Raw genomic sequence first — 22,500 nt, forward strand, 5'->3', positions numbered from 1 at the left:
CAGTTTTTCCTAGCGGTGTCATATGAAATTGTCACCCATAATTTTGACCCTAGTATCGATCTATTGCATTTCAATCTATTTTAGGGTTAGGGTTAGGGGTGGGGGAAGGGTATCTGTTTTTCTTCACAAATGTAAATAAACCCAATCTGTTTCTTAAACGAGGCACATATTCATACGGCACAGAATGTTTTTTTTACCTCAATAGACGTCAGTGATTGGTTGAAATTGCAGAAATTGAAGAAAAAACAACAAATATCTTACAAACTATAGAATTTTCTCAATAAAGCCAAGAGAAAAAGATGTTTTATAAACACATTCTACCAGTATACGAAGTTTAATATGTTTTCGTTACCTAGAAATTATGTTAAAAACTGCCGTTCAAACCGAAAAGATCCATGTTTTGTTTATCATCCTGTATAACATATTTTGTTTTTTTGTCTTTGGTCGGTAAGTGGTATTTTCTCTTTGTTACTATCTAGAAGTCAAAGGAAACTACTACTATTCCTTTCGAACTTAGCTTTTGTGATTGGACATCAATGCTTTGAAACTGACATAGTCTCCATTACATTTCAGACATACTCTGCTGAATTGCTGAAGCAGAAATATCGTTATAGCAAATGTTCTGCTCAATACCACAGATTTGCTTGTCATTTGCTTGACCTTAAGCACTTGAGCTTGTCCCTTTGTGGCTGACAATATATGCATCTCTGATCGCGAGCAGGAGTAGTGTGGGAGCATTATAGCTATATGTTGAGAGGGAGTTTTGGGGTTTGAATAGATGTAACAAAAGCAAACTTTGAAGGAAATATTAAGCATTTTTCATACTTCTAGATTTAAGCAGATAGAAAATATCAGTTGCTACCCAAGGTCAAAAATAGTGTTACACAGTGTTATTGAAAATTTCGGACACGGTAATAATTTGGGACACTTTCGTATTTCTATGGCTTAAATGTCTGCTATTATAGATCTGTACGAGCAGTAATTTTTTGTTTATTATCATTGCTAAGTTGAGACACGATAACATCTAAATGGATCAAATACGAACAATTCAAGGAATTATATATTCCTATCAATGTATACTTACTATAAATAACAAGATGGGGCATTCTAGTGTATGTATAGCTCAAATTGAGCTGAACATTAAACTTTCATAACATTGAACTTGATAAAGAAGGTGATTTAAGAGACACATGTTCACAGATATGGTAATTGTTTGTTTTCTTTTTTTTTTTAGATATAGAATATTTAGGGCTGAAATATTGCAATACTTGTTTCTACAACAGTAAGGTTTAATTTAGGGATATTTGGCTGCTATCTCTACTAGGCCAAGTGGATGAGTAGAGTAGTCAATGTTTTCGGACCTGGAGCTCAGAAAACAAAGGTGGGAGGTTGGTGGTCGTGTTTATATGCTATGATATCTTCCTCTGAAACCCGCAAAGTCTGCCGGCAAAGTTTCACCGAATTTCATATTGTGTCTGAGAAGCCTTCAAGTTTCTCTGTTAAAAAAGAAAAGAGAAACAAACAAAAGAAAAAAAAAACAGTATACCAATTCTCTATATAGCAGGAAAAGGCTTTTATTAAACTGCATTGAAAAGTTCCTACCCCACCAGAAATGTCTTTTTGAAAATCTATATACCGAAAAACAAAAAGACAAAAAATTTACATAACGTCCCCGACCCACAAGATGTTTAAGATCCGTTGGATCTTTTCGGTTTGAATAGCAGCTTTTTTCTAGCGGTGTCATATGAAATTGTCACCCTTAATTATGACCCTAGAATCGATCTATTGCATTTCAATCTATTTTAGGGGTGGGGGAAAGGGTATCTTTTTTTCTTCACAAATGTAAATAAACCCAATCTGTTTCTTAAACAAGGGACATATTTATACGGCACAGAATGCTTTTTACCTCCATAGACGTCACTGATTGGTTGAAATTGCAGAAATTGAAGAAAAAAAAGCAACAAATACCTTACAAACTATAGAATTTTCTCAATAAAGCCAAGAGAAAAAGATGTTTTATAAACACATTCTACCAGTATACGAAGTTTAAAATTTTTTAGTTACCTAGAAATTATGTTAAAAACTGCCGTTCAAACCGAAAAGATCCGATCCTTTGAAGAATTTGTTTTGTTTAAGAAACTGAAAACGTCTTTCCATTTTTTAAAACTATTTCACATATCAAGCCGTTACAAATTCTTTTTTCACCAACATCACAATAAAAATACCTTTTTTTTTCTGTTTTCAGAAAGATATTACCGTTTACTGTAAAAAGTCGCCAGAGTTTAGCGGTCACCTGTAAGTAGCAGTTTTTATCATACATTAAACATTCATTTTCCACCCATTTAAGATAAGAATATTAGATGTCACTGTTTGCTTAATTATTTGCTTGCTTCAGTGTTCGTTCAGGTATCTCAGGAGTACCGAAGCAAGAAACTCCGATTTTGTATAAATTATAACAAATTAAAGGAAAATGTGTTAACATAGGCGCAGGAGTGGCTACGTGGTAAGTAGCTTGCTTACCAACCACATGGTTCCGAGTTCATTCCCACTGCGTGGCACCTTGGGCAAATGTCTTCTACTATAGCTTCTAGCCGACCAAAGCCTTGTGAGTGGATTTGGTAGACGGAAACTGAAACAAGCCCATCGTATATATGTGTGTATATATATATATATATATATATGTGTGTGTGTGCTTATGTTTGTGTGTCTGTGTTTGTCTCCCCAGATACTGGTGTATTTTCGTCCCCGTAACTTAGCGGTTCGGCAAAAAAAGACCGATAGAATAAGTACTAGGCTTACAAAGAACAAGTCCTGGGGCCGATACTGCAAGCTAATGTCAAACACGAATATTGCTTCTAACAGAAATCAATAAGAGAACAACATGTTGGGTAACGTTTGACACAATAGACATCCTGTCAAACACTACTATTATTTTTAACAAGCCTAAATTAGGGATAGAATCTGATACTTGTAGGAGGACAAGAAAAAATAATTTTTTGAGCGGAAACTTTGCTCAAATGCTTGCAGGGGAGTAGATACCGTTAAAGGTACCTCACGGCCTGGCGAGGCTGTTAAGCTTGATGGTGAACTTAATCTACCATCCTCTCAATCGAACGGTCAATTCGACGGACATTTCCGCCTGTAATGCTTCCGACACGATACATTCTTTGGTTAGCAAAATGCTATAGAATAGGATACCTGCTCATGATACCACATCCTGAAATCGAAACCGAAACCTGTTAATAAAAAGTAGACTTCTTAACTACAAAACTACATCTGTTTGAAGGCTGTGTGGTAAGTAGCTTGTTTACCAACCACATGGTTCCGGGTTCAGTCCCACTGCGTGGCACCCTGGGCAAGTGTCTTCTACTATAGCCTCGGGCCGACCAAAGCCTTGTGAGTGGATTTGGTAGACGGAAACTGAAAGAAGCCCGTCGTATATATGTGTATATATATATATATATATATATTATATATATATATATGCGTGTGTGTGTTTGTGTGTCTGTGTTTGTCCCCCTAGCATTGCTTGACAATCGATGCTGGTGTGTTCATGTCCCCGTTACTTAGCGGTTCGGCAAAAGAGACCGATAGAATAAGTGCTGGGCTTACAAAAGAATAAGTAACGGGGTCGAGTTGCTCGATTAAAGACGGTGCTCTAGCATGGCTGCAGTCAAATGACTGAAACAAGTAAAAGAGTAAAAGAGTAAAAGAGAGTAATAAAAAAGATTGTAGGTCACGGCTGGAATGCTCTTCATCATGGATCTGCTGGACGAAGTCTACCTATAATTAAGTTACAGCAACAACAACTTACAGTGAAAGAAAATTGTCTTGTCTGGTAAAAATGATATTACTGAACAGCTGAATCAAAGGTTTTGATCCTCACTACACCATTTATTAATACAATAAAGATGAGTGATCCCTAAAACTGTATTCATTTAACCTCTTTGTCATGGGATGCAAACCGATCGACGCGACCACCGAGAAATTTCAACCATTCCTCAATTTACCGTCTATAAAACTGGCCAAGTACATCGGATAATTTTGTTCGAGATCACACTGCAGGAAAAATTTCTGTATCGGGGCATTAAGTGTTTCATACGATCTTGCAAGTGTCTTGTGCGTCATTTCCTCCTTATATATCAGCCGTTGGTAGTCTACTGTGACCAGGCAAAAACCTAACAAGTAACCTTATTCAGTGAAAGGGGTAAATAAATTCAGCAGTGAAACTAAGCAAAACAGTTGCTATATGTCACTCGGTGAACTGTGGTACATAGGTAAGAGAGTGTGGTACGTATATGAATATGGGTGAAAGGTACCTGCCCTTCTTAAATGTAGTAGGCATCCTGTCTAAATCAAAATATATAATAATTGAGCATACACATATACACACAATTGTACATCTCATTATGCACACACACACACACACACACACATATATATATATATATATATATATATATGTGTGCGTGTGTGTATGTATGGGATTATACACACAGTATATATCTATGTATATATATGTAAATAAATCTATATATGCACGAGACAGCATTTATTGATTTAGCATGTGCTTAGGTGAATGGCGAACATACATCCATGTATATGCGTGTGCATATATATATATATATATTATATATATATATATATATATATAATATATATATATATATATATACATATATATATACATATATATACATAATATAATATATATATATATATATATATATATATATATATATACGTACATAATACATACATACATACATACATACGTATACTTACAAATGATAATGTGCGAACATACATACACACACACACATAGTGAACTACACCAACCACCGGAAGTTTCCCAAACACTTTTGTGCGTGTGTGTCTGAAAAAGGCTCATCATTGGCTGAATTATTGCTGACGTATGAAAGTGTTAACAGGAAATACTGGTAATAGCGACGGTGGGTTAATATCAAAACTGGTGTATAACAACATAAATGGCGGCGTTGTCGCTTATTCTTTTATTTTGATTTGCTATATAAATGATTGCCAATTGCTGTATGGTAATAAAATAACATAGATCCCATGCATGTGTATGTGTGTGTTTATGTGCATGTGCATGTGTGCACATATGTATGTGTTCGTACGTGTGTGAAGTTAAGGCGATATCAATGAGCAAAAAACTAAAATTTAGCTTAAATAACTTTAAGCAGCTAAGCTGAATAGAGTCGGTAACACTGATGTCTACTTATTGGCAGATTTTCAAGACTGACCGGTCTTGCGTTCGTTAGACTTCGAATTTTTGATCTAGGAGTAGCATCTATACGCATGGGTCTTACTTGTGGTTGAGTGTGTCGAATGCGATATGGTAGGAATGAGTTTTCTTAGAGAATATGAAAGGTTTACAATATTTCAGAACTCTAAAAGTTCTATGTCGACATGAAGAAATAAGAATAATAAAATGGTTTAAGTTTGGAGAAGAGAACTTTATAGGGCTCTGTAAAAGTAGAACTGATATAGTTACTTAAATATGACTTGGCAGAGGACTTAGTAAAATTGTAGGGTGGATTGGTTTCTTTCAAAAACTAGAAGTGCAACGATACTGAAGTAGCATATTTCTACTTGGGTGCCGGAATGAATCTATGTGGTGCTTAAATCTTATTTTGAATTGATTTGCCATTAAACCTATGTAAGAGTGGGAAGAATTGATGTTAACAATGTCTCAGTATATAATATATATTTTACTAGGTAATTGTCTTCGATTGGAAATATATTGGTATTTGTAGATTTGCCTTTGGGTATTCACTTAATTATATGTATCTTCTTATACGGGCGCATGTCTGTTAATGTTTAAGTATCCGAATATATGAAATATTGAACGTTCAAGTGTGGAGGTGTAATCGATGTCATGGGCCTGTAAAAGAGTTACTCAGGAGGACGATATGATTATTGACAGAAGAAAAGGAGTGGAAAGCAGAAGTATAATAAACCTATATGCATATATACAAACAACAATATGCGCTATTAACTCCTTTCGCATATTATGTATTTATGCCATTCATACATGCAGAGGGCACACTCGAGTAAACACGTTCATATAAACAGATATAATTATATGCATTGTTTCTGTGTGTTTCTGTGTATGATTATACACCGCGATGTTACGTCACTTCCGCTCGCCGGTCGTTCCTTGCAGCATTTCTGTGTTCAGTGTGGCTATGTTCAGAGGCCATCCGGCCTCCCGCCTCCGTCGTCAACTGGAAGTTATTTTGCCTCTTCGTTCTACAGTCCCTTATGGTCTCAATTCTTCACCCCTATTCATGGTTCTGTGATCGGTCCCGTATGTGGCACCTAGGGCAAGTTTCTTCTATAATTCCAGGCCGACCAATGCCCTTTTTGATAGGTTGAGAGACTGAAAGAAGCTAGTTACACACCCGTGCGCGCGCACACATACAAAAAATACACATACACATATATACGAGAGTGTGTGTGTATATGTTTATATGCATATAATTGGCCATTCTCTATCTTCACAGTGAGATACGTGCATCACTTTCTACGTTTTCACTTTAACTTCTTTGATATTTCATCTCCCTCTCTCTTGATAAATAAAGTACCAGTTACGCACTGGGATCGATGAAATCGACTTAATCCCTTTGTCTGTCTTTGTTTGTCCCCTCTGTGTTTAGCCCCTTGTGGGTAGTAAAGAAATATATATGTACATGTGTACGTATGCATATATATTTATGTATATGTATGTACGTATGTATATATGTATGAAGGCGTGTGTGAAAGTGTGTGAGTAGTTTTTAACGTGGACTATTTCTGTGAATAGTGATGTTAGTATTTGATGTGTGTTGGTGTCTGAATGTATACCATTGCTCCATTAAAACGATTTTAGGTATTTTTTCTTCTTATTGAAGTTTCAGTATCTCGATTTCCTTTGTCTTTCGCTCTTTACTTCACTGAAGAATGCCTGAGAAACACAAAAGACATCCTTTCTTATGCAATGCACACAAATTGCACCGTTTAAAACAGACGTCTACTTAGAACAATTCTACATCTTTAGTCATATGCACCCAATGCGTACACATCAATTTCATCACAAACACCCTCTTAACAATTGCATACAAAACGACATACTCCCACATCCCCACAAACTAACCTCACCAAATTCATTCTTGCTGATATCTATACTCAAGTATAGAATCCCTACCAACACACATTACACGAGTGCCTCTTACGCTCGCTTGTAGACACACACGGACGTTTGCATGTACACAACATCCGCTCTTTCTTCAGAATTCTCGCCACAGATCGTCATCACTCCCTAGTCATAACACATCACCTTTTACCACTATAAAAAAAAAAAACGTCGCCCTTTTCAAGCCTAGCCAAGGCTCATGGGCCCGGTTTCCCGGTTTCTGGGGCGTATGTGTTCCCTCCAGCTGGACGGGACGCCAGTCCATCGCAACGTTACTCACGAAACAGGAGGAGAGAGTAAGAGAAAATTGTGGCGAAAGAGTAAAACAGAAGTCGCCACCACACCTTGCTGGAGCTTCGTGGAGCTTTTTGGTGTTTTCGCTCAATAAACATACACAACGCCCGGTCTGGGAATCGAAACCGCGATCCTCCGACCGCAAGTTCGCTGCCCTAACCACTGGGCCATTGCGCCTCCTTTTACCACTATAGGTCATAAAAATTAGTTTCATAAAATTAGTGTCATAAAATTAATTAAATTTTCATAATATTATAGCTTTGTACTTTTTCCTACACTTTTTCAATTTCTTTCTATATCTCTACCTTTGTTTATGTTTCTGTTCATGAGAAACCAAGGTCCGAAACGTTGACTCTTTCAACTTCTCAAGCGTAAAACTAATACTATACACGTCATACTTACGTTGAGCTGCTCTTTTTATACTTTACTTTTTATGTATGTATGTATGTATGTATGTATGTATGTATGTATGTATGTATGTATGTGTATGTATGTGTGTATGTGTGTATGTGTCTTCATTTAAATTCTTCCTCTGAAGGAGCTGGTTTCCAACAAAGATACAAAGCTCCATCTTTGGAATGTAGATAACGAAAACAATGTCACATTTTAAAACTGAGAAATGTCTTGCATAGTTTTACTGTTCCGCTTAAAAATTGTATTTGTATTGTACGAGTCGGTTGGTTGATTGTTGCCTAGGCATTATGTCAGTTATGAATGTACTTACAAAACCAAGTGCTCTAATTATTATTTGGTATAAATGTATATTTGTAATCCGGTTAAAGAAATTGAAGGTTTTGAAGCAGTTGTCTATAGATATCTTCTTTCTCTTTGATTTTCAAAGAGATATTCACATTAGCAGGACAGCTGACCTCTGTGACGCTACATACTTTTTCTTGTCTGTATTTATGTATGCATTCGTGTGTGTGACTGCGTGGGTGCTTCCAGACACAAGCTGGAATCTGAGTGTAACTGGGTGTATGTCCATATACATGAAGTTTCAATGTAAATGCATTTTCTTTCTTCGGGGTGAGTGAGGTCATCTTATATCTAGATCTCCGCAACTCAGTGTGTGTTAGTATAAATGTGTGCGTATGTGAGTGCGCGCGTATGAATGTTTCTATGTATGTGTATTTGTGTGTTTCTGTGTGTGTATGTCCCGTTCATTCAACGTGTGCTTCAATAACTTATGGGTGTGTCTTGCCTCTCTCTCAACAGACTGGTGTACGTGGAATCTGTGTGTGTATGTATATATGTACATGTATGTATCTGTGTATGTATGTATATAGGTCTATGTATGTATAAATGTACATGTGTATATATGTACCTGTACATGAAGGCGGCGAGCTGGCAGAAACGTTAGCACGCCGGGCGAAATGCGTAGCCGTATTTCGTCTGTCGTTACGTTCCGAGTTCAAATTCAGCCGAGGTCGACTTTACCTTTCATCCTTTCGGGGTCAATAAATTAAGTACCAGTTACGCACTAGGGTCGATGAAATCGACTTAATCCCTTTGTCTGTCCTTGTTTGTCCCCTCTGTGTTTAGCCCCTTGTGGGTTGTAAAGAAATATATATTTACATGTGTACGTATGCATATATATTTATGTATATGTATGTATGTACGTATGTATATATGTATGAAGGCGTGTGTGAAAGTGTGTGAGTAGTTTTTAACGTGGACTATTTCTGTGAATAGTGATGTTAGTATTTGATGTGTTTTGGTAATTGAATATATACCATTGCTCCAATAAAATTAACAAGAATTATATGTCGTCGCAACAACTTACCAATTACAATCTTTAGATAATATTGAAAACCAGAAAGAGGTAAAATAAGATTGTCATGAGGTGGTAATTCCATATCATCGAGTAAATGATATGGATTTGCCGATAGTTGAGTTAGGTTCTGGCTGCTCAAAACTCTCGAATGATTAACAGAATTTCATTTGTCGCACTAATGTTTTCCATGTTGGTCTTGAATCAAAAATGCAACAGCAAAGTTTACACACTAGAAGGACAATTCTGTAGTTATTAAAAATATTTGGTTATGTAGGCTCTGTAAATAAGCTGTCACGACAGGAGAAAATACCATGCTGGCTTCATGACTGCAAAACTGCAGCTGCTGTCTACTCGGTTGAGTAAGGAGTCATTAGAACGAATGTCGAATACAGCAAAATGAGAACGTGGTTTGCTTAGCGGCGATACTCCACAAATTGAAATTTGGCGCCCCAAAGCATGCCTGTTTATAGGACTTGTTAGGAGACATTCAAAAAGCTGCATCACGTGATCTCCCGATGCCGATTGGTCAAATACTTAGCCGATCACTTGGAATAGCTGCTACTAAGCTACGCTTTTTAACTTGGTAATTTGCCGATTTGGTTTCGAATTTCCTACAAGGTATTATTAACTTGATACTATTGAAGTTATAGATTTATAACACAACAAGAATAGCTGTAAAAGTAATAACATCAACAATGTCAAATAGAAATGAAACAAAAAAGATATAATAGCAAAATAATACACAATAGGCGTAAGAGTGGCTGTGTGGTAAGTAGCTTGCTTACGAACCACATGGGCTCTGGGTTCAGTCCCACTGCGTAGCACCTTGGGCAAGTGTCTTCTACTATAGCTCAGGCCAACCAAAGCCTCGTGAGTGGATTTGGTAGACGGAAACTGAAAGAAGCCTGTCGTGTATATAAATATATTGTGTGTGTGTGTCTGTCTGCGTCTGTGTTTGTCCCCCCAACATCACTTGGCAACCGATGTTGGTGTGTTTACGTCCCCGTAACTTAGCGGTTCGGCAAAGAGACCGATAGAATAAGTACTAGGCTTACAAAGAATAAGTCCTGGGGTCGATTTGCTCGACTAAAGGCAGTGCTCCAGCATGGCCACAGTCAAATGACTGAAACAAGTAAAATAGTAAAAAGAGAGTAATAGAACATTGTGACACACCAACATATATACACACCAACATATATACACTCGTACATACATACGTGCACACACATATCTGTGCCCATAAATGTGTCTTACTTTTTTGTACAAGTTTAAGTCTCTTGCTACTGATGATGAGATGATACTGGCCAATTATCATGCTGATGACGCTTATTAGGGATGGAATACGTGAACACAACTGTCCTTTGATGTCCAGACGATAAACCTGACCTATTCCTTAATGGTATGACAACTTTGGAGAATTCTTAATTCTTAACATTATCTCCCCTTCTCATATGGAGCTGTTCTCCATCACTAAATGGTAATTCTGATACTTCTTCTTGCGGCGGAGATAATTTTAATAAATTAAGAATTTAAGTTCTATGCTATTTGATACAACTGTATGTGTGTGTGTGTATCTACATCTATCTGTCTATTTGTCTGTCTGTCTGTTTGTCTGTCTATCTATCTATCTATCTATCTATCTATCTATCTATCTATCTATCTATCTATCTATCTATCTATCTATCCATCCATCCATCCAACTATTTATCTATCTATCTATCTATCTATCTATCTATCTATCTATCTATCTATCTATCTATCTATCTATCTATCTATATCTATCTATCTATCTATCTATATCTATATATATCTATATCTATCTATATCTATCTATATCTATCTATATAAATCTATCTATATATATCTATCTATCTATATCTATCTATATCTATCTATATCTATATCTATCTATCTATATCTATCTATATAGATCTATCTATCTATCTATCTATCTATCTATCTATCTATCTATCTATCTATCTATCTATCTATCTATCTATACGTATTGACTCTTGAGCCACTACTGCGGAAGCTGGCGACTCTGAGGGGCATCCCGCGAGAATTAGGATGCGGGACGAGCGTGTCTGCATACGCGGACGACGTCACCGTCATAGTGTCAAGCCACGAGCACATCGAGCGGGTCGGCGAGACACTGAAAGACTACGAAGCGGTGACAGGAGCAAAAATCAACCGGGAAAAGTCAGTGGGCTTGCGGCTCGGCACCTGGAGAAGCAAACCCATGCCGTCCACCAGTACCTCCGTCGTGGGACGCTGGACAGACGGCCGGTTGAGTTGCTCGGGGTCTGGTTCGGTCCGGACTTCCAAATGGAGAAGAACTGGAACGAGATAACGAGTAGGGTGGTCACTCTCGCCCAGCAATGGGCCGAGAGGAAACTGTCCCTAAAAGGTCGGGCGGAGGTGGTGAACGCGTACATCGCGTCCATCATCTACTACCGCCTGACCGTCGTACCTTGTCCCGACCCTACCATCACCAAACTAGAACGCATCCTCTTCCGCTTCTTGTGGAAAGGATGCGTCCCGATGGTCAGGCGATCCATTTGCTGTCAACACCCGTTAAAAGGAGGGCTGGGCATGCCGTGGTTGATGATGCGCAGACGCGCTGAGACTGCGACATCTCCGGCTCTATGTAGACGACGGTGAACAGGTGTGGTCGCCGTTTGTGAGGCACGCATTCCCGCAACTCGTCTCCATGACCGAACTACAGTCGTGGATCAAAAAGAGGCCGAAGAAGGGCGAATGGCACCGCGAGTGTCGCGTTGCTCTCAAGCAACTCTGCCGTCCCGGGTCGACCTTGAGTGACTTCAACACAACCAAAGCATTCTATAGGGGATTAGTGGAGGGGAGGTACGACGACGAGCTCGGGGCAAACCTGGGCGTCGACGAGGAATACCTGACCCGCCTGTTTCAAACGACTTTCGGCCGGGACCTATGGACAACTTCCAGAGATCCCTGGCCTGGCGGTGCTACCGAGAAGCGCTACCCGTTCGGGATAAGCTCTATAGGCATGGCTCGAGAAACACGGGGCCGACCTGCCCGAGATGCGGTCAGAGCGACGAAACCGCTCTGCACGCAATCGTGCAGTGTCCAGCAATTTCCCACCTGTGGGCTTATGTCGAACGACTGCTGTCACGTGTGGGACGTGTCGGTTTATCCGCCGAGTCTATCGTTAATATCGTCACGCCTCCTTCCTTCAAACGGGAAGGAAGAGCTATTTTTATCATACTTGTGGCTATGCCGAAAGAATGTATCTGGTGGACGCGTCTGAAAGGATTAGAGACAAACACTTTCCTCTCTGGTCAATCTCTCATCAACTTCTTCAAGTATCACTTGAAGAAAAAAGTGAGAGTAGAGAGGCAAGTTTTGTCTAGTGAATGTTTTAAAAAAAGATGGGTGAATGTAGCAAGGATGGCACGTATGAATGACGAAGCCACCTTGACTATGATTCTATGAACCGTAAAAATTAATACAGAGAGTTGCTTATTTGCAAAAAAAAAAAAAAAGAAATATAACATGTGACTTCATTGACCGAGGTTACCGTGGTCTTTTCCGTAGGCTTTTCTTTCCACGGGTAAACCTCACCTGTCCTCCCCTTTACACTTCATATTGACATTTCTGTGATAACGATCCCTATTGATCAATTTTTTTCCTCTCCCCCTTTTTTTGTCCTCCTTCTCTCCTTTTACGATCCCTTTTGATCGACCCCCCTTTTTTATTTTATTTTATTTTTTATTTTATTATTATTATTATTATTATTATTTTTTTTTTTTTTTTTTTTTTTAAACCTTCAAAAGAAAAGCTCTACCTTGTAATTTGTTCTATCTGTGTGCAGCCCTGTGTGGCTAATAAAGAAACATATCTCTATCTATCTATCTATCTATCTATCTTCTATCTATCTATCTATCTATCTATCTATCTACTATCTATCTATATCTATCTATATCTATCTATCTATATCTATCTATATCTATCTACCTATATCTACCTATATATGTATATAATCTTACGTTCACTGTACATGCTGGCATAGGCTAGACAATCATATTATGTATGTATGTTTCCATTTCGGAGGTTGAACCCTCTTTACAGCGGGATATCCCGTTTGTAATTCTAACCCCTTTACAGAGCGTACAAAGAAAAATTTATCGTAGCATCATCGCTAAAGAAATTGTTATATCTTTATGAAACTAAATCGGTTATTTTTACCCTACACTTAGCATAACTGTAGTGTATCGTCACCACTACATTAGGAACCATTTGCAATATTCTTGACAAGACTTACGGATGTATTCGATCTAAGCATATCTTTGCTCTCATGCTTCCTCTTTTCCATTGTGTTGGAGAGTGAACAAGTCTCTTACGGGTACAAATCTTTCCCCGTAAATTTAGTAAGTATTTTCCAGTCTTTAATTTATTAATTCATCCAGAGCTACGTGCATGGGAGCTGCAGACAAGAGTATAACGGTAACAAAAGAACCCAACATTGGATGGAGAAGGTAGCAAGAATGCGATGGTAAAGACAAAATGATAAGTTAAAAAGGGAAGATAACTGTTGATATGATGTTCATAGGATGTATATGTGTGTTTGAATGTATATATGAATATGTATGTATGCATGTATGTAAGTATGTTTGTATGTATGTATGTATGTATGTATGTATGTATGTATGTATTCATACATACATTTGTAGGCGCACGCATGTATTTACAAGCAGGTAGGAGGTAGCATTTCTTTCAGATATGTATGAAAGACACCACTACTATGTTCGATTTTGTTAATAATAAGATTTTTTTGTATGTTTTCTTATTAGTTCTTTATGTTAAATCCTTCATTCTTACATCGGATCTTTTCGGTTTGAACGGCATTTTTTTCTAGCGGTGTCATATGAAATTGTCACCCATAATTATGACCCTAGTATCGATCTATTGCATTTCAATGTTTTAGGGTTAGGGTTAGGGGTGGGGTAAGGGTATCTTTTTTCCTTCTCAAATTTAAATAAACCCAATCTGTTTCTTAAACGAGGGACATATTCATACGACACAATGTTTTTTTTACCTCAATAGACGTCAGTGATTGGTTGAAATTGCAGAAATTAAAGAAAAAAACAACAAATATCTTACAAACTATAGAATTTTCTCAATAAAGCCAAGAGAAAAAATGTTTTATAAACACATTCTACCAGCATACGAAGTTTAAAAATTTTTAGTTACCTAGAAATTATGTTAAAAACTGCCGTTCAAACCGAAAAGGTCCCTCACATCTATTAATTCATAAATGTTTCAAGACCTTTATTATCTCAACATTAGAATGAAGAGACACTAGTTATATCGCGTTGTAAACGTGTTGTGCAGTAGATCGAAACGATCGTGGAAATAGCTAATAAAAACGTCAACGCTCGTTTAAAAACAGTTAGCGCCGAGTTAACCGCATGTTTTATTTTATACGTGATATATAATGTTGTTTGTTTGTTTGTTCCTTCTCGAGCCATGCCTGGCTCGTAAGGGCCGGTTTCCCGGTTTCTTGGCGTATAGGTTCTCCACCTGGACGGGACGCCGGTCCGTCACAGGTGAACTGCAAGATGCAGAAGGAAAGAGTGAGAGAAAGTTGTGGTGGCGAAAGAGTCAGCCGAAGATTCGCCATTACCTTCTGCCGGAGCCGTGTGGGGCTTAGATGTTTACGCTCATAAACACACACATCACTCGGTCTGAGACTCGAACTCGCGATCCCTCGACCGCGAGTCCGCTGCTCTAACCACTAGGCCATGTGCCTCCATGTGATATATATTATATGTGTACGGTTGTATTCTACCATAAATAAAGCTTCCATAGTTATTTGTTTATTTATTGTGGGATTCTATAGAATTTTTGTGCAATCAACTGAATGTTTACTAATTTTAGTAACTTCGATCTAAGCACATCATTGTACTGCAATACAATGAGTTGAGACAGCGTTTTGTTGTGAATGGTATATCGGCGAGAAAGTCGTAATTGTAAGTCAAATACTAGGTTTACATATTACATTAGTTGCTTGAAGTACTTTCTGTAGCTTTGTCATCTCGTATTGATAAGGAGATTTCTCACCGTGGTGTTAACTTAATATTTTGCATGACTAAGTTCAAAGGATCTTTTCGGTTTGAACAGCAGTTTTTTTCTAGCGGTGTAATATGAAATTGTCACCCATAATTATGACCATAGTATCGATCTATTGCATTTCAATCTGTTTTAGGGTTAGGGGTGGGGGAAGGGTAATGTTTTTTCTTCACAAATGTAAATAAACCCAATCTGTTTCTTAAACGAGGGACATATTCATAGGGCACAGAATGTTTTTTAACTCAATAGGCGGTCATTGATTGGTTGAAATTGCAGAAATTGAAAAAAACCCAACAAATATCTTACAAACTATAGAATTTTCTCAATAAAGCCAAGAGAAAAATATGTTTTATAAACACGTTCTACCAGTATACGAAGTTTAAAATTTTTTAGTTACCTAGAAATTATGTTAAAAACTGCCGTTCAAACCGAAAAGATCCAGATCATAAGTTTGATACGATATACGTTGTTTTATGTCATTAAAGAAACTAATAAAACAGAACACAGTATGTATCACAGCTAGCAATAAGCTCATAGAACTCATCATCTATACCAAACAGCAAACTAGCAATCTCCAGAATAAACATAAAACAAAATAGTATTCGCGTATATATTTCAAAGTAAATTTAAAAGTCGTAAACATCGCGACTCACACTGTTACATCAGGCACAAATACTTCTGTTTCTCGTCAGTTGACTGTGAATGTACATCAAAGGAACTTCGTAATTCTTTTTAATGCAACCGGACTAGTTTCAGACTTGTGTTTGGATTTCATTAGAGATTGAGTGTCCTTTTCACATTTCTAGTAAGATAGTGTTTTGTAAAGCCGCTATTAGTTAGGACGCCAGTAAACTGGATTGATCAATTTGCATACATAACAAATTATTAGCAGTTAACACATTTTACTAAATCGCTAGTCTGCTAACGTTGTTTTGTTTCTGCCATAGAATAAATCTGTAGATTTTTAGCCAATATTTTATGTATTATACGCATTATATACGGGCTTCGAGAACCAATTCCGACCACCTAAAAATTAAAGAGAAAATTATTTCACATTGTCAGCATCATACATACATATATACATACACACACACAAACATATATATATATATATATATATATATATATATGAAGGGTTTTATAGAAACATAATAACGGGAAAACTTAACATTAACAAACGGAAAATTTGATAAAAACCAAAGACACGAACATTTTTTATCTAATTCCTAATCAGTCAACTTCCAACAGACCATAATAGTGTTGCGCCGTTATCGTTGAGACTACTCCTTCATTGCAGGCGCCAGTGCAAAAGAACGGCTGGGAATATCTAACGAACGTACAGGACAATGACGAAAACAAACAGGACAAACTAAAATAATTATAATAAATATACATATACAACACAAAAGGAAATGAAAAAGTCCAAAGGAGCCGGAGACACAAGAACGACAGAACAAAGGAAGAAGTAAACAAACTATGAAGGAAAAAGTTAAGGAGCGCAAAAAATCGTGATCGACCAACTCGGTGGCCAAAGGATAGAGGAAGACAGATATAGCTACGGGTCACGTGATAGTGGAAGGAGAAAGAGAGTAGTGGAGGCAGAGGGAGAGAAGAAACGAAAGAGAGAAGTAGAGAGGGAAAGAGAGAGAAGACTGATATATATATATATATATATATATATATATATATATATATATATATATATATATATATAGTTAATCCAAACAAGAAAGCACAAAAAAACACAACAACGCGAGGTCGTGGAACAAATATAGTATTATTGGACGCTCAGGGAAGAAGGGGGGGGTTAACGTCTCGAGCGGAGCTCTTCGTCAGAAACATAGGAGAGGGAAAGATCCAGAGAAGGGAAGACAGAGGAAAAAAATCGCCAACGGTACACACGCGGTCACATTTTGAATATAGATAGATAGATAGATAGATATATAAAGAGAGGCAAAGGAAAGGAAAGAGACAGGATTGAGTATAGCACAAAAATATTCTAAGAATATTTTTACAAATGGGTAGAAAATATAAGGAGGGCGTTGCGTTACATAAATATTTCAAAGATTTCAGGCGCGCGCGCACACACACACACACACACACACATTACTTGTTTCAGTCGTTTGACTGCGGCTATGTGCTAGATCAAAATGCTCATTACTGCCGAGGGCTATAATATTCATCCCAGATTATAATGGACACGAAGGTAGTGTTACTGTGGTTGTAGTCGCTGCTGCTCTTGCTGCCAAGACCACCACCACCACCACCACCACCACCACCACCACTACTACTACTACTACTACTACTACTACTACCAATTCTACTACTACTACTACTACTACTACTACTACTACTACTACTACTACAGCTGTTTAAGGGCCATGCCGGGGCATTTGATATTATGTGACATGTAGTTAAGTGCATCTGCATTTGCAACCCTGCTTCTCCCTAAGATCTAACCCAACCCCAAGTGCAGTCTGATGCTAATTCAATTTACTTACTCTGCTAACTCACTCAAAGAAGAAAAAAACGGGGAAGCTGAATGATTTTTTTTTTTTAACTTCTTCCTTCACAAAGTTAAGAATTCAAAATTTTTTGATACGGTTGTTGCTGAGTATTTATTTCAGATTGTAGCCTTTTGATTTTTACATACAGGGCAAAAGTTACAGGCAGTGTTAACGATTCAGCCAGTTCACCTTCTTATTAATAATAATAATCGTTTCTACTAGGGCGGCGAGCTTGCAGAAACGTTAGCACGTCGGGCGAAATGCTTAGCGGTATTTCGTCTGCCGCTACTTTCTGAGTTCAAATTCCGCCGAGGTCGACTTTGCCTTTCATCCTTTCGGGGTCGATAAAATAAGTACCAGTTACGCACTGGGGTCGATATAATCGACTTAATCCGTTTGTCTGTCCTTGTTTGTCCCCTCTGTGTTTAGCCCATTGTGGGCAATAAAGAAATAGGTATTTCGTCTGCCGCTACGTTCTGAGTTCAAATTTCGCCGAGGTCGACTTTGCCTTTCATCCTTTCGGGGTCGATGAAATAAGTACCAGTTATGCACTGGGGTCGATATAATCGACTTAATCCCTTTGTCTGTCTTTGCTTGTCCCTTCTATGTTTATCCCCTTGTGGCCAATAAAGAAATAAATAATCATTTATACTCAAAGTACAAAGCATGAAACTTTTGGAGAAGGGTCTAATCGATTACAGTGACCCTAGTGTTTCACCGGTACTTAACTTATCGACTCCGAAAGGATGAACGGCAAAGTCGACTTCGGCGGAATTTGAACTCAGCACGTAAAGACCGAACAAATGTTGCTTAGCATCTTGCCCGGCGTGCTAACGATTCTGGTAGCTGGCTGCCTTACATATTTCATATCGTCATACATAAAGTATGTCTAAACGAGATGGCAAAGATTGTTTTTATTACCCTGCTGGAACACAGTTAACCTGGGGTTAAGCCGCAACAGCAATCATTAAGTATCATACGAAACATATTGGAATAGCAGGGATATTTTAGAACTTCAGAGGTTGTTGTTTAACATCAGTCTAGTCCTGATTGAGTAAACTTGTCATCTAAAGAATTCCGTTAGCGAATACCTTTATCCCTATATTCTATCGTTTTGAGGATGGTAGAGCATGCCTGCTGTTTCTGACAAGATGATCAGACTTGTAAAAGTGTTGCGCTCAACGATGGAGCAAATACATCGCTGGTAATGGAGACTATATCGAGTAGCATATATGTATAGAGAGGAAGAGTGACTCTACGAATACGTGCTTGAAAACCCCGTGTCAGTTAATAAAATATTATCCCTGTTTTAGCATTGCTTTCGATAACACCCTCATTTTTCAGTTTCATCTAAGTTATCCATCAGCTGTTTTGCGATAAACACCTGTTCTATTTAGTAATGCTAATCTTCTTTGGAAAGGTAAGGTCACCACAGTTTCAAACTCTATTCCTCTGTCGTTAGAGATCTCCACTAGATGGTACTTGGGTCACTCGTAGCGGTGGCATTTTTGTAGCATTTCTTTGCTCGGTGCTTTTTCATTCTCACCGATTCTTAGTACCAACATAACCGCTCATATAGAGCATCGAACGCTGGTGATGTTTTCAGTACTCCTCCTACTTGCAGCAGGAAGATTGAACTTTCACATCATAATAGATTATACCTTTGAAAATTGCTACCTTTGTTATGAAACCAAACCAATATTGATGATATCTACCAACAGCTAACTGTTCGAGGCTTTGTGATAGCATGTAAATGATCGCTCAGCTTGCTAGAGATAGCTAATAAATGTCACTTAAAGCAGTAGGCGATAACAAATATTTTTTTCTGATAGGGAAAAGCAACTGGATACAACTTCGAAGATATTCCGGTATACTGAATAATCTCAGCCGAAGTCTTAGCAGAGATATAGCTCTGAAAATTTATAGAATTATTTCCTTGTCTGGTGTATTGATGTAGAAAATAAGGACTATTTTAGTCATTAATTAATTCCGATATTGTTTTACTGTTATTTTTATTCTATTACGGGTGTCAGAGATCGAAGAATAGGTATGGTGGGGGCTTTTAAAATTTGGTATAATATATGTCACAGGACGTTGAAATCCACAGCCAGAGAGTGAGTGCTGTACTTACAATAATTTCGCTGCCTCTGTCATAGATAGAAGAAAGACATGGTCGAAATGCTTGCAACTGAATAAACACCAATGTACGGACACAATGGTCAAGTGGTGTGATGGTGTTAAAGCTGAAGGACAAATTAAGTTTATTTCTACAACACATAAAGCACCACCAGTGGTCAGTTCTTGCTATTGTCTGTGAAGCCTGGCGTCTCACTATATTCTGAGTAAGGGATTGAGTCGATTATATCGCCCCCAGTGCGAAACTGGTACTTTATTTATCGACCCCGAAAGGATGAAAGGCGAGGTCAACTTTGCCTTTCATCCTTTCGGGGTCGATAAATAAAGTACCAGTTTCGCACTGGGGGCCTTATAATCGACTCAATCCCTTCGTCTGTCTTTGTTTGTCCCCTCTATGTTTAGCACCTTCTGGGCAGTAAAGAAATATATATATTCTGAGTAATGGGTTCCTTCGAAGACACTCGCAGCATCATTCTTCCAGACGAAGGAAAGAGAAGTAAAAGGGAAATACAACCAATTCTGACTAAGCTGCTTTCCCATTCAGCATCTGCGGTCATACCGGTTTCTTCCGAATTGGTCACGTTCAGCATCAGCAAGCCTGCAGCTGATGAGGTCATCCTCCTCCGCAAATTTTCGCTCGCGATGCAAAGCCAAAAAGTGAACTAAAAACTGATATTTTGATGGATTTTCATTCAACTACATTCGACCAAATATTGATTTCAAATGTTAGCACAAGGCCAGCAAGATCGTGGGTGGAGCAAGTTGATTACACTGACGAGGATTTCGCCCGGCGTGCTACCGATTCTGCCAGCTCTTCGCTCGCAAAGCAAAGTTAAGAGGAAGAGAACACGAGAATGCTATTTTGACGGATTTTCACACAACTTCAGTCGGCCAAGTATTAATCACAAAGCTTTGTCGCCCCGTAGCTATTGGAGAAAACACTTGCGCAAATTTCTGCACTGTGGGATCGTCTATGAAAACAATTGGCTTCCGAAGCGAGCTTCTTCACTGTGCAGTTATACATGCATCAATGCCCTTCATAGACACTGAATGAGTAAAAGCATATTTAGTAGTCGGGATATTAAAAATTCTAATTTGGAGCCAAACAAATTTTACGTCATGCGATGACGAATATACACTCACTAACACAGACACACACACACTCACACACACACACACACACACACACACACACAAATACATATGTATATATCTGATGTAGGTATATATATGTATATGTACACACACACACACACACACACACACATATGATTGATTGATTGATTGATTGATTGATTGATTCTAGTTTCAGCTTATGAGCTGTGGCCATGCTGGGGCACCGCCATTTGGTGTTGCTACTTGGTTTCACTTCATGGAGGCTTTCTAGCAACTGCTATTTGGTGCATGAGAGAGTTCGATGCAGCTGCCCTCATCTGCCCCTCCTGCCGTGAAGTTGGTTCATCTGGGACACCTGACAGGAAGAGATCCAGCTTCATTTTAAAGACATCTGTATCCACCCCATGCAGGTCTCTCAGGTTCTTCGGGAGGATATTGAAGAGCTGTGGGCCTCGGAAGCCCAGGCTATCACAGAATCTTGTCCTACATCTTGATGGCAGGTTTGGAGTCCTAGGCACCACGCAGTGGCGCCCAGTTCTGGCATTTGCGTAACTCTCGATGCCAAAGTTCAGGACACTTCCCTCCAGGATCTTCCAGATGTATATTATGGCATATCTTTCCCGCCTACGCTCCAGAGAATATAATTTTAATCTCTTGAGTCTTTCCCAGTAGCTTACATTCTGCATAGAGGCTATCTTCTTTGTGTAGCTTCGTTGGATCGCCTCAAGTTCTGTGATCAACTTGACACTGGATGGTGACCATAGCTGAGAGCAATAGTCAAAGTGGCTTAGGACAAGTGTCTTCCAGAGGACCATCATGGTTTTTTGTTCTCTTGTTCTAAAGGTTCTAAGAATCCATCCAGCCAGCCGTCTACATTTCATTGTCAGTTTAGCAACATGTACATGAAAGGTCGCGTCATCACTCATGTGAATACCCAGGTCACGCACTGATTGTGCCTCTGAGATTGCAATCCCTCCGGGTCCAGTGTATTCATTGGGTATTGCATTCAGTTTTGCATGCTGATAGTATAAAGCTTGAAACTTTCCAGCATTGAACTGCATGCTATTCTTTTCAGCCCACTTGTATATTTCGTCCAGCTCACATTGCAGGTGTTTAGTGTCCTCAGGGTTCTGTATTGCCTGTGAAACTTTTGTATCATCTGCATAACTTGTGATCGTGGCTCTCTGCGTGGCTGAGGGCATGTCTGAGAGGGCCATTATGAACAGTAGTGGTCCCAGAACAGTGCCCTGCGGAACACCGCTCACTATTTGTGTGTTAATGGAGGTGGCCCCATTGGCTACTACCACCTGACTTCTATCCTTCAGAAAGTCATGAAGCCATTCTCCCAGTTTTCCAACTATGTTGAGATC

General features: G+C 38.5%; 1 protein-coding gene across 1 annotated transcript in view; it reads left to right on the forward strand.

Moving 5' to 3' along the window:
* LOC115209882 (stAR-related lipid transfer protein 5-like) overlaps window positions 1-22,500 on the forward strand; it is a 226,870-nt gene that overhangs the window by 112,841 nt on the left and 91,529 nt on the right. The window contains exon 3 of the mRNA XM_029778462.2: window positions 2,246-2,295. Within this exon, the coding sequence (XP_029634322.1) occupies window positions 2,246-2,295 (50 nt within the window). The remainder of the gene's footprint in view (window positions 1-2,245; window positions 2,296-22,500) is intronic.

The sequence above is a fragment of the Octopus sinensis genome, linkage group LG3 (genome assembly GCF_006345805.1).
Source record: "Octopus sinensis linkage group LG3, ASM634580v1, whole genome shotgun sequence".
Taxonomy (NCBI): Eukaryota; Metazoa; Mollusca; class Cephalopoda; order Octopoda; family Octopodidae; genus Octopus; species Octopus sinensis.